At 45.7% G+C, this 12566-nt stretch overlaps 1 protein-coding gene across 3 annotated transcripts; it reads right to left on the bottom strand.

Annotated features, from left to right (window-relative positions):
- Positions 1-2871: 2871 nt before the first annotated feature.
- Positions 2872-12293, bottom strand: NUDT13 (nudix hydrolase 13). 3 transcript variants are annotated; one of them, XM_083844281.1, is made up of 9 exons: positions 9676-12293; positions 9345-9456; positions 8847-8986; positions 8140-8247; positions 7662-7768; positions 6802-6927; positions 6536-6647; positions 5770-5924; positions 2872-5207 (listed from the first exon to the last, which is right to left on the bottom strand). In XM_083844281.1, the coding sequence occupies exons 1-9, from the start codon at positions 9974-9976 to the stop codon at positions 5013-5015; spliced, it is 1356 nt and encodes a 451-aa protein (XP_083700407.1). In that variant the 5' UTR covers positions 9977-12293; the 3' UTR covers positions 2872-5012. The 3 variants fall into 3 exon arrangements, with proteins under 3 accessions (XP_083700407.1, XP_083700408.1, XP_083700409.1); XM_083844282.1 differs by having other exon boundaries at positions 10992-12293; XM_083844283.1 differs by lacking the exons at positions 8847-8986; positions 9345-9456; positions 9676-12293 and adding an exon at positions 9039-9338.
- Between the last annotated feature and the right edge of the window lie 273 nt (positions 12294-12566).

The following is a 12566-nucleotide window of genomic DNA, read 5'->3' as shown; positions in this document are numbered from 1 at the left end:
GCATATGAGGATGGGAAGTGAAGAGCAAAGCTCATGGGAAGGTAGGCCTTTGTTTATCCAGGATAAAAAAAAAAAAAAAAAGGCAGGTGTCTTGAGCAGTGTTGCAGATAGGAGGCAGAAAAGGAGGCATTTCCAGTAGAGACATCATAATTTGGTGGGGAAAAAGGAGTCATGAAATCCAATGGCTGCAGTGATGTTAATCTAACTTATTTCAGACTAGCTCCTTTGTTTTTCACTTGGTAAGAGTTATTAACCTTACCTGCAGTTATAGGGCCATAAAGTTACAGAGCCGATGAAGGATTAAAATGTGAAATGAAACTGTATCCCGTTGATTGATGATGCCCAAAGGCTGAGAACTTATTTAAGAAATACACGGTTTTATCCCTTCTCTTTTCTGCAGATCTTTCTTGTCTCTTCTAGTTTACTTTTCAGCAGTAGCACTCCCTTTGGCAGTTCCAGTTTGGTCTTGAAATGGAATATAATCCAGTTTTGGCGTTCTCCAGGTTGTGTTCTGACAACAGCCATATTTAACGATCATATTTCCTTCAGGTCACTGCTGCGTACTCCTTGAGAATGTAGACGTATTCTTTCGCTAATAAAAATTCTCCAGGTTCTTGTTTTTCCTAGCAGAATTGCTGAATTCTGTGTGGTTTCCTTATGCTTTTGCTGGGTTCATGTTACACAAATCAATCAACAGTGTTTCACGGATGAAGCTGCTTAACTGCTCTCATCCTGGTCCAACATATTCTCATTTAGCATCCAGACCGCTGCATCCCCTGCTACGTATGAATATTCAGCTTCTCGTTCCTTAGATGATCTTGTTGAGATTCTTACACTATTTATGAAAACTATGCATGAAATTGCTGCTGTCCCTATCCCAAACCTTGTCTCTTCTGCTGCTAATCTCCTAGAAAGTCTTCTGGGTTCCCTTGCAGTGTTTCCACTCAGAGTAGGCTCTTTTTGCATTTCCTGCCATTATAAAGACCTTACTGTGTATCACTCTTTTTCCCACTCACTTTAAAACTTAATGAAAAGTCTCTTCCGTGCCTTGCTTCCCAACCTCCCATTCTGGTATTTCTCTCTGTAGCTGTGTTTTGTTCCAGTGTGACGTTTTGCAGGGAGTGCTGTGTAAAAGACACCATGAATTGTCAAATACCTGCACGAGGACCAGTGGGGAAGGATGCTCCATCTGCGTTCTCTGTTCCCGTGCTGCTACTGCTCTCCCTGTGAGGAAGCTGCGGAGGCTTTGTGCTTCTGTTCCTGTGGCCTTTCTCTTATTTGAGACAGCTGATGCCCCCTCCAGTGTCTTCATGTGATGATCTGGATCTCACTGAGAGAATGCATCTGATTATCTACAAAATACCGCTGATGGGTCTTAAAGAAAAGTGCAAGTGACACCGTTTCTAGATGAGCAGCCCGGACTCTGTTTAACAGAAGTAGGTTTGGCAGTGTTCGGTCATGCCCAGGTGTGTGCATTGTTGCATGAATGACAGCTGGCACCATTTTTTCCCATACACAGATGTGTGCCATCTGTTCCTAAGCTGAAGAGTGAACAAGTTCGAAATGGAAGCTGAAGGCTGGGGCAGCTGAATTCACTTCAGCGGGGCTTCAAGCTGAAGCACAGCAATGCCATTTGTGTATTTACAAGTTGTTCTGACAACCTGTCCCTTGCAGCTGCCAGAGTTGAGCTGCTCATGGTAACTTGAAAAACGGTTACCTGAAAAATGACTTCAACATGGTCCTGTTGTCAGGGTGTTCCATTAAGGGCTGCTGTCCTCTCAGGCTGAACACTAGATTCAGCATGTGTCCCTCGTGTCTCAGAGCATGCTTTAAGGTGAGCTCATTTCTTGATACAAGAGCTTCCTCCCCGACCTCCAGTGCTGTCTGCCGTTCACAGTGGATGAGTAACCCTCCTGGCAGGAAATTGTGACCTTTCTGTGCAGCAGCGGGGCACCCAAGGTGATGGGAGAGCATGTGTTAAGCGAAGCAAATAATCTCGGCCCTCATCGTAACCAGGTAGGATTTTTTCTGAGCTCCCTCAGTCAGAGGTAGACAAGAGGTGTCATGTGGCTTGGTTACTGTAATCCTCTGCTGGCACCTGTTGGGGGTGAACATAACTTCTATGCCCTGCTGCTGTAGGTCAGTAGGCAGGAATGCTGCTCTGAACCTGCCTGTGTTTCTGAAAAACTGTTTAAAAAAAACACCTTGTAATGAATCAGATCAGTGGTATTTTCTATCTGCCCATGTATCTTGCTGACTGGGAACAACACCATGTAAACAACTGGGGAGCAACGTGAAGGGCCACAGGGCGACTGCTCTTTAGTGCTAGCTCTTGCTCTAAGTTCAAGCCCCTGCACTCTCTGAAAGCCACAGTGTTTCTGCGATTGATATAAGTTAATTGTCCCCAGTGAGGATTCATTTAACAGATGTGTTTTTGAGAGAGTTATGTTGCTACATCCCTTTTGCCTGCTTTCCCTTTTACAGGGAAAATCCCTGTTGTGTTTTGTTGAAGAAGCATCTGTCAGGAATTGCCTCTTCCTTTTTCCAGGTCACCTCCCTTTAGGGTGCGTGTTCTGTCTTGACTGCAGTGAGTATTGCTAGGTTTGTGAGGCAAATTCAAGCGAGAACAATGTCTCTCTCATCTTGTTTTTCTGTCCTGTTCTTAACTGTATATTGCCTAAATTCACTCCTGCTTTCTTAACATCAGGAATAGAAGCCACCATTGATTGTTTCATGCCTAAGTCAAAAGGATATGGGTTAAAGATTTTTTTAAAAGCAGATTAAAACATAAGGCCCTTTAAATGGTATGGTAGGAATGCTGCTTTGGAGTTGTGCTTGCTCTACAAAAATGTATAAAAGTAGATTGAAAAGTTTTATTGATTGAAGTGATTTATTGAAAATCTAAAGGAACGTACAGACATTTAAAGCTGAATTTTAAAAGGTGAGTCAGAAGTAAATGCTTTTCCTCTAACAGGAACAAAAGAGGTTGATGAAATCAGAAAAAGCCTGGTACAGTCAGAATATGAGTAGAGCTGCAACTCTTAGAGCTCTACTCAAGCGTGTGGGTATCTGGCAGCCTCAAATCTACAAATACATACTGTAAATTAGAAAAACAGCCGCATACTCACCAAGTTCAGATTGCTGCAGAATTCACACAGGCATTCCTCCTCTCTCTCATGTGTACTACTTTTTGACGCTTTTACTTTTCAGTCCTCTTTCTGCCACAGAGAGCAGATCACAGGATATTCAAAAAGTACTGAGCACATCATCAAGGTGTTTGTTGTAAGCTGGAAGCAAGCCTGGGCCACGTTATTGAATGCATAGGGGAGAGTTGGGAGGCCAGTAAGAAGAACTAGGAAGGGGCATGAGAAGCTGGAATATCCTGCTGGCTGGTATCTAACTCTTCAATATTTTCACTGCAGACAAGGGGAAGAAAGGAGTGAGGCTGAAAATGAAAATGGCACATTCCAGAGATGAGAGATAAATGATGGGGGGTTAAAATGGTGAGATGGAAGAGAAAGCAGGAGGAACTACCACAAAGAGAGGAGGCGAGACAAATTTCAAAGGAAACTGGATGCAGGAGAGCTGCAGTTAAGTTCAGACGTGTGGGGGTGTGTGTGGAGTGTCTGGTTGGGTTGGAGGGGAGGCATAAGCAGTGCCTTTGTGTACCAGCCTACATTCCCACTGGGATGAATGCCAAATCTGCCAAACGTGAAAAACATGCTCTGACACGGGTCTTCTATTGCTGAGAGTTAGTAGGGGTGGAAAAGCTGTTTGCACGTGCCACCATGGCCTGAGAGAAGCCCCTCCCAACCTCCTGAAGTAAAATTAACCTGAGGAAACGAAACGTGTCTGAACTGTGTGAGACAGTCTTTTTACTTATTGTTCAGATGTCAGGACTCCAAATTTTTACAATGCTCAAAGAAGTCCTTCACTTGCAATAGATCCTAGTGCCGGCAGACAGCGATACAGCCCTGTTTCCCCGTCAAGTATTTGTACCGATGGCTTTGCAGTCTTGGCATTTGAGCAGCGGCCAAGTGAGTAGGAAGGACTGTCAGCCTGAACCAGCAGCAGATCCTTCCATCTGCCTCTTTTACTAGGCTTTCTTTCCCAGGCTCTCTCTTTGTCACTCTCTCCCTTCAGAGAAGCAATACTTCTGCTCTTGTTTTACTGATAAAGTTCTCCAGGCAAGCCCCAGATTTTTGGCACAGGATAAGAGGCACTTGGCCTTTCGGGACTTTGTTTCTGTTGGAAGTGCAGTCTTCCTTGCAGCAGTTCCTCTCAGCATTATTTGGGTTCTAACGTGCTCGTAGGTTGATTTGCTCTTCCATTCTCTACCACCAGGTAGCTCTGTTCTCTCTTCCTCAGGATGGAAGTATCACGCTGTGCCTTACTGGTAGGGAAAATGGTGTCTCCACAAGTATTTTTAGTTGCTCAGACAAACCATCAAAGTAGGAGTCTGCTTAACATTTGCAAAAAATTAACATGTTTTATACAAAACTGGAAGAATTGATGGAAAGGGGAACAGAAGAAAGGGAGAGCATTGAGGCAGTGGCTTTTCTATTGTTTTTTTTGATTGTCATTCCATATACATGTGAACACTGAAAGGCAACTCTCCCTTAATATAGGAAAATTGTGGGTTCAACTATCCACCCAAGAGTTCCAGATGGATAAACTGGAGGAAAAGGGGACGTAACTGCCAGGGGCTTACTGTTCTCCTGATTGCTGGGCAACACCTGCAGCAGGTGACACTAAGTTTCGTGCTTTGGGACTGAGAATTTTATTGCATATTTACTGCAAGTCATGGGATCTCCAAGGTCCAGTGTACAAGGAGTTGCCCAGAGACGACCAGTTTAGAAATGGCTTTGTACGTCTGTGTATCCAAGTGTAAGACTGCCATCAGTCTGGTGCTACCCCCACCATAAGACACTCTGTCTTCAGTAGCTTTGGAAGCTTTTACATAAAGCTTTTGTAATTCTGGCAGAGTCGCAGACTTGATGAAGTCTTTACACCTAGGTCGGCCGGGAGGTCTGCTGTTTAACCCACTCGTTGATCAGCTTGTGAGCAATGGCCTGCTTGGGAGGAAACCAGGGTAAAAAACTACCGTCATCTTGCTTTGAAGATGTGTGATCTCTCTTGAGCCCCTCCAAGACTTCTTCCAGGCCAAACCAACGGGCTTCTTCCAGTTCCAGGCTGTTCATACTGATCTGGAAAAAATTAGGAGAGTGCCAGTTCCTTAAATCAGCTTTAAATGTGGGCAGCAGTGCCTTGTTCTTGCACCCACAAAGATCCCAAGCTAGAATGCCTGGAGTGCTTAATCCATGCCTGAATTAAGTGTTGATGCCAACCCAGGGGAGGACGTGACTATTGGTTTCCTTAGGGAAGCCACAAATCAGTTAGCCCTATTCCATCGTGGCACTGGCCTGCAAAGGACCAATGAGCACAGTAATTAATGTAGCAGAAGCTGCTTTTTTTTTTATAGCAAATGTGTTATTAATACTAGACTGTGCCTCCTCTGCAAAGTTCAGAGGAAAAAAACATAGGGACGCTGTGCTCTGTGCTTGTATATACAGCGACCTGTGCCAAACCTTGTGTGTTGCAACAGAAGATGTGATGATTTTCAAGTCTCGTATTCACTTGTAGAAAGCTAACTGAAAACAGCACTCTTAGAGGCTCTGATGCTCTCCAAACTAAAGTCTGTGCACCAAACTAGATCTTGCTATGTAAGGTGGGTAGTGAAATGCTTCAGGGGAATCCGAGCCTGCTCACCTCAGTCTGCTTTCCCCCCACCAACGCATGACAGGCTATCATTAAGCAGCTGCTGGGAAAGGGCCAGTGCTGGGAGGCCGAGTACCGGAAGGACTGCACCTCCAGGCCCACCTCTTCGGCCACCTCTCGCCGCAGTGCCTCCTCCACACTTTCACCTGGAAGCAACCACAGGTAGGTGAGGACAGCCTGGCCTCAGGGCAGCAAACTGTGGCAAGAAGATGTGAATAGGCTCCTTTCTCAGGTGTTCCAGCCCTGGCTGTTCGAGCAGGAGCTCTGACTGTGCTGACCTGGGAACGCCTGCCATCAAGATGCTCGATTAAATCAACCATGCTTACCTCCCTTAACCAGAGGCATCAGACACACTTTTGGTTCTGTCTGTATGCATCTGGTGGACAGAACATTGCTGCCCCTCTTCATCGTTTCCCTTTTTAAGCCATTTTCCCTCCTAAGAGGTCTGAGTTTCTTTCTTTTCTGAGCCAGAGACACAAAATAGGCTAAGAAGTATCTGGGGGCTCTAACCTGGGGAATCTATTACCTGAATATACTATAATGGGCTACAGCGACTGATACATACCCATAATTCTCCTGTTCTCTTGTATACAGCTATTTTGAACTCTGAGTAACAACACTGATTCAGTATTTTTTCCCCCTGGTATCACCTCTGTGCCCTTCCTCCTTTGTGAACAGACCTTCAGTTGATGTCCCATGGTTCTGCCCCACGCCCTGCACGTCTGAGGCTACCGCAGTGGATGAGAGCCCACCTTACCCAGGTCACAGAAGCCTGACAGAGCGGTGTACATCCCCTGAGGGAACGAGGGCTGTCGTGTAAGGAGGCACCGGCTGCCATCAGACACCAGGGTGATAACCACTGGAGACATCTAGAAAATGCATCAAAATGCAGAGGAAGAAGTTCAGACCAAACAAGTAAGTGCCAGTGGTTCCTTTTCCTAGCTCCACGAGTGTCCAACTACATGGAAGGAAATCCTGCTGCCTTGTACAGATTCCTCTCCGTACCACTGCTCAGGTGCTTACCTGTGGATAGTAAGTTATTCCACTGGCATGGCAGACTCGCTTGCTGCCAGCTATGTTTTTCTGAGTGGGCTGCCCAGTTTTGCTACAGTACTGGTGGGACTCGTGCCACCGGAGAAGGGCCTGGGCCTGTGAACACCAAGAGAAATACAAATTTACACCTGGAGCAGTCTCCCTGAGTGACTCTGTCTTTTCCCCATCATGCTGTTATATGGATAAATTCTCATTGAGTCTCGAAGTCTACAAAAAGTAAACAAAATGTGGGCACTGCTTTGAAAAATGGCAGGTTTTGGAATCGGTGTTTCATGTTTATTGCTTTAGCATCCAAATTTCAGCAGGTCAAGGGAAGGTGGGGGAAGAGTTGTTCCTTATTGGGATGTAATGGGAGTAGTTGAGTTTCACACACAGGTCTTTTCTTAGGGCTTCCAAACATAGGGCATCTGGATAGGAACTCACAGATTGTAAGTAAGCAGTTTTAAAAGAGCAGCTCTGAGAGAAGACCTGTAAGGCTGTTCTTGGAATTCAGTTTGCCAAGAAGACTACAGAAAAACCGGGTACAAAGTGGGATTGCTGTGACTGCTGCTGCTGAGATCAGTACGTTTCATGCTGGGCATACAGCAGGTTGATGCTAAGTGGCTAATTTCTGCAGTCGTTTTTGAACGACTTGTCTGTGTCTCTTCCCGTTGCAGTTTACTTTTGGGACAGCAAATCTGGGAGAATTGCTATAACTTTTAGTGCCTACTGAAAACACACAGTAGGTACCTCCACAATATGTATTGAATCATGGAACAATGTGGGAGACAAGGAAATGTTAGAAATCACTTCATAAAGGTTACAATAATAATAGTAATTCTGTACTGTACCGAGGCCAGCAAAGGAGAATCCTTCACATCCACTACAAAGAGAGCCTTTCGTAAGTCAGTGAACGATCCCTGAAGTTCAGACTCAATGACTGATTTTTCCAAGGCTCCTGCTTAAAAAACAACAACAAATCTCTGATCTCATAAACTGCAGTTCTCATCCCAATTTTACGCCCTTCATTGTTCCGGTGTACAATTTCTGGAAGTTCCCATGGAAGTGACATCACCTCAGTGGTAACACATGCCCAAACGTTAAGTGACCTGCAAACAGCCCACCTTTACTAACGCGCACACAGGGACAGCAGGGCAGCTTTGTGGCTCTCAACCACCGTGCTCACAGCAGCTCCTACAGAGACTCGACTGAGTTCTCTTGAGCAGTAAATATTGACCCAGCGTGGAAAAAGGATGCTGCCTCGGCAGCACTTTCATCTCAGTGCATCAAATGTGATGCCAACGCAGGTCGAAGAGGAGTCATCCCAACCTAAATCCAGGGCGAAGTGTGGTACATGCTCGTCTGAACAGCCGATCAGCACTGACTTCTCTATCCACTGTTCAGTCTCTTTCAATTTCTCGAGGATCCTTTTCATCTCTAAACAGCAAGAGAAAGGGAAAGAAAAAGCTGTAAGGAAAGCGAATTTGTGCAAACATGATGCTCTTTCTGCATCTCTCATGTGAGAGAGGTGCCAGAGAAATTGTCCCACACCAAAGGAGACTGGAAGCCTGGCTTTCTCCTTAGCTGTTGTATCTTTTGACCGTGTTAAATTAAAAACGCAAATGTTTTAATGCTTAGGGAACAGCTTTCCATTCTGTTTCTCTCTTACAGCATCTGATACCTTTCTCTCAAAAATTCTCCCTGCTTTGCTGGTAAAACCTTGCTGCTTGTTTTCTTCCCAGCTCTTTCTCTTCAGAAGTTGCAGTCCCAAATATTTAAAGTGGATAATCTCAAACCAGATCACGCATGTATTGATATTGTATGTATGTGAAGAGCATGAGCTCATGTCCACATGCTAAGGTTTTAACTCTAAATAGCCTTTAGTTGTTAACAAAAAGCATGCTGCGTATAACGGGATGTTCCGTGCACATCTTGATAGATTTTCAACCCCATGTCAGGTATTGCTTATTGCACATGAGCCTGTATCGTTTGAGCTGCGTGATCCAGGAGACGTCTCTTTCTGGACTCCTGCTTACCTGCCGCACTGAGCTGTGGTAGCAGATATTTCTTCCCAACCTTCTGCAAGAAGGGTGAGAGATTGTGAAAGAGGTAGAAAGTTCCTGAGGTCTGGGCTTGTCTACAAAAGCCATCATCTTCCTTTAGCTCATTTAAGTATCTGCAGTAAGAAAAGAATGGGGAAGATGAATTCAAGATCGTGCTGAGATTACCTGTGCTGCACTTATTTGGACACATTTACTTCAGGCTGATCAGACAGTATGGATTTTGTCTTCCGCAAGCTTCTAGGGTGTTTGACAGCTGGATCTACTCTTTGGTGGCCTGTAGCTTCCAGCAAAGGTGCCACCTGGCAAAAAAATACTGCATTTCCTACTAGCTAGGACAGCAAGCATAGGCAGTCATTGAACTGTTACAGGATAAACCCCCAGGTTAGATTTAGGTAGGGCTGCTTGTGACAGTGGACAGGAGTGCCAAACGCTGGTCTTCTCAGTGTAAACAAGAATTAGGTGAGAACTCACCTCATTTTTTTAACATAGGTAGAGTGAAACCTGCAGAAGAGAGAGGAAGCTCTTCTGTACACTGCTTGATAAATCGCAGCCATGACCAACGCCCACAGGTAGCTGTCTCTGCCTAAAAAGAGAAGCACAGAATAGAAACAGTGGCCCTGCAAAGTTGCATTTGGTTTAAAAGCTGCAACAACCCAATGCCACCAGAAATCTCCCGCTTACAGTGTCTGCAGAACACTAGCATTTGCTTTCTTAAATGCTTTTTAAAATGATCAGTTTGGTCTTAGTCTCTAGTCACAAATCAAACCCAGTTCCAGCACTTTTTAAGACAATTCCGAGATACCTCGGTTTGTTGCCATCTGTGAGTGTGCGCAGAAGGTCTTAGAGTGCTGTAAGATGAGGTTAAGTATTCCTGTCCTCAACTCCTGTACCGGTGGGATAAAGAGCAGCGAAAGCAGCTGCTCTCTTGTTTGTTTCCTACGCAGTTGTAATGGCCTCGATCCAATTGAACATCCTATTGCAGCAAACAGTAGGGCTGTGGGAAAGGCAGCAATGCCAGAAGAGAATGAAAGACAAAATATCAGCTGCGGAAAAGAATTCCTGGAGCTAGACGAGAGACAGCAGTCGCAGCTGAATTGGATCATCTCCAACTGTCAATGCTTTTTGTGCCAAAGGATCCTACCACATTTTCAGCTCAGGCAGTCACAGACTGCAGTTTGAACTCAGCGTCAGGATGTCAGAAAACAGCCAGAAATGCTTCCATCTCTAGCACTCATCTGAAATAAAAATGAACTATGATTCACGATCCTTAACAATTATTTTGGATATTTCGCTTTTCAACCACAGGTCTCGAGGCCCTCGAAGGAGGAGGAAGTTACGTTTGCTTCGTTTCACAGACTGAGACATGTAAGCCGTGCCAAGGAAGAGCCTGCGAGTCCTTCCCTTCAGTAAGGTCAGTGATGGCTCCCAGGCCTGCCCGCTGCCTGAGCAGAGGCTCCTGTCAGTAAGGGGAGGAAGCTTCTGTACCCAGCGGCATGGAGAGGAGAGGTGATGTCACGTTGCCTCATGGCTTCCAACATCTCTGCCCCAGATGCCTCTCTCCCACTGGTGTGGTCCCCACCAGGACGGTCCCTGGGGAGGCAGGCCAGCCTAGCCTGCTGTAAAAGCCTCTGGGAGAGCAGCGTCCCCGCAGTGGGAGCTTGGCACGCCTCCCCGGATCGGGCAGACGCATGCGAGGGCCGCAGCTGTCACAGAGACCATGCCTGAAGCTGCTTTGTGGCGGGGCGATTACGTGTCCGTGATTTCTCCACCCCCGCGTCTCGCATAGCCTAGTTTGCAAAAACCTCCAGTGCTACACGCAGCCAGTGTTGTATCGAGGGGGAGTTTACAAACAGCTCTGTACTTTGCTCTGGAATGGGCAAGAGGAAAAGCTTGTACCTGGAAGGGTGAAATGCAGCACACGCACAGCTTTAACCCCTTCCTTTCTCAGACACACGCTGCCAGATTTGGGTAAGGATCATTGAAAACTCAGAAGGTAAAAACTTGATCTGAGGAGGCCAGCCCAAACTTCCCTGTCGTGCCTGTAAATCTCATCTATCTTGTACAGCCGGCAGGAGGTGCATCTAGGTCTGTCGTTTCCCAAGCATTTTTCCGACTTACTGCGCTCTGTGCAGAAGGTGTGCTACCTCCAGCAGCAGGAAACCACTCGAAAGTCCCCCGCTGACCTCAGTTTGAAGCACTGCTCCTACAGCAAACAGAGGAGCAGCTGTCTTACTGAGTTGCTCTTCCCCCCGGGGGAGCTCTGGGAAATGTAGTTCTGCACGGGCTGCTCAGAAACCCTTGACACAGCTAGGTGGCTGACGGGTGCCTGCTCCGGATTCTGATCAGCTCCCAGAGCTAGTGAGACTGAGAGTAGACTCTGTTTTTCACAGCTGCTTCATTCTGTCAGAAACCCACGTGCTGCATTTTGTCAAACAGAAGTTATTACGAGAACAATGCTACTGCAGTAATTTGAGCTGTTCTTACAGAGCACGGGAGTTCGTTCCTTTTAGTTCTGTTAGTTTCTTTTTCTTCTTCTCTTCCCCCCCTTTTTTTTTCTCAAGCTTCTGTTTTTTAAGAGCAGCTTCTCTGTTTTTTAAAAGCATTGTATAAAGCTGAGGACCGTATGTCCTCAAACAGGAAAATATGCCAAGAGCTGCATATATCTAAAGAATGGAGCTGTGAAGTGTTCAAGCACCCAAACCTGCAGCTGAATTTGCAAGTGAATAGCTTTGATTAGAAAGTGCACTCTGCCAAGAGACATGTCAGAATAATGACAAATATTTTTCATGCCTTTAGAACTGAACAAACAAGATTTCTCTCGAGCGCTGAAAACGTTATTCTGGGTTGGAGCCTACCTGTGCCTATATTTAGCACAAAGAGAATTTTATAAACCTATAAATGTTTTCAGCACAGCCTTTTGCTTTTTGGTCATGAATTGAGACATTTTAATTGAGGGCTCAGGCCATGTAATTTGAGAGCAGAGCTTGTAAAAATAATGAGTGGAGTATGCAGGGAAATACCACTGTTGTTACCAGCATTACTTACAAGTTTAGGTTTAATTATGCTTGACTGCTATTTGTATGCTTCCTGAAACAGAGCAAGCCCAATTTTACTAATCCACTAGGCTAATTGGATTAATGGACAAACCACATCTTCCCTTAATAAGATAAAGGACTGAAGTATAATCTCTAAGGGAGGTATCCACCCTGCTGTTAAACAGATCTGTTGACCCTAATTGCCTGCAGAAAGGTTGCAAAAAGTGCTGGTTTTAGAGGGCGGCAGTTGGAGGTGGTACTTTGGACCTCAAATCTTGGGACAGCCTCTCAACCCTTTTCAGCCCAAGGCAACAGGTCACTTGGAAGTGCACCTCTATCCGCAGCAAGGACGAAAGGCCAGAGCACAATGTTGCAGCGTAAAGACTCCCCCAAAGGTACTGCAGTGCTGTAGCCTTCCATTGCCAGGTGCAGCTGACAGAAATCAAGGATTAGCCCAATCATGTATACCTGGCCTCTGTGCTGTGCTAGGACATGCAGAGAAAAAGAGATTAGTCAGTTCTGTGACTGATGTGAGTGGTGGGAAGCCATGCAGTCTGAGAGAGATTCCTTGGAACTTTTCTAAGGGTCCATACACCTGCTTGTGATACTGCACTGCCAAATTAAATATTTCTGAAGCACGTCAGTAGGGCAGACAACG

The sequence above is a fragment of the Anser anser genome (genome assembly GCF_964211835.1).
Source record: "Anser anser genome assembly, chromosome: 7".
NCBI lineage: Eukaryota > Metazoa > Chordata > Aves > Anseriformes > Anatidae > Anser > Anser anser.
The sequence above is the reverse complement of the archived record's forward strand: the minus strand, read 5'-3'. Positions and strand labels throughout refer to the sequence as shown.

Excerpts from the sequence above, each read along its gene's own strand:
- NUDT13 (XM_083844281.1), bottom strand. The coding sequence starts at position 9,976 with ATGATCCAATTCAGCTGCGACTGCTGTCTCTCGTCTAGCTCCAGGAAT. Across the intron at positions 6,928-7,661 it reads ATTCTCCTTTGCTGGCCTCG|GCCCAGGCCCTTCTCCGGTG; the intron begins GTACAGTACAGA and ends TGGTGTTCACAG. Across the intron at positions 6,648-6,801 it reads GAATAACTTACTATCCACAG|ATGTCTCCAGTGGTTATCAC; the intron begins GTAAGCACCTGA and ends TGCATTTTCTAG.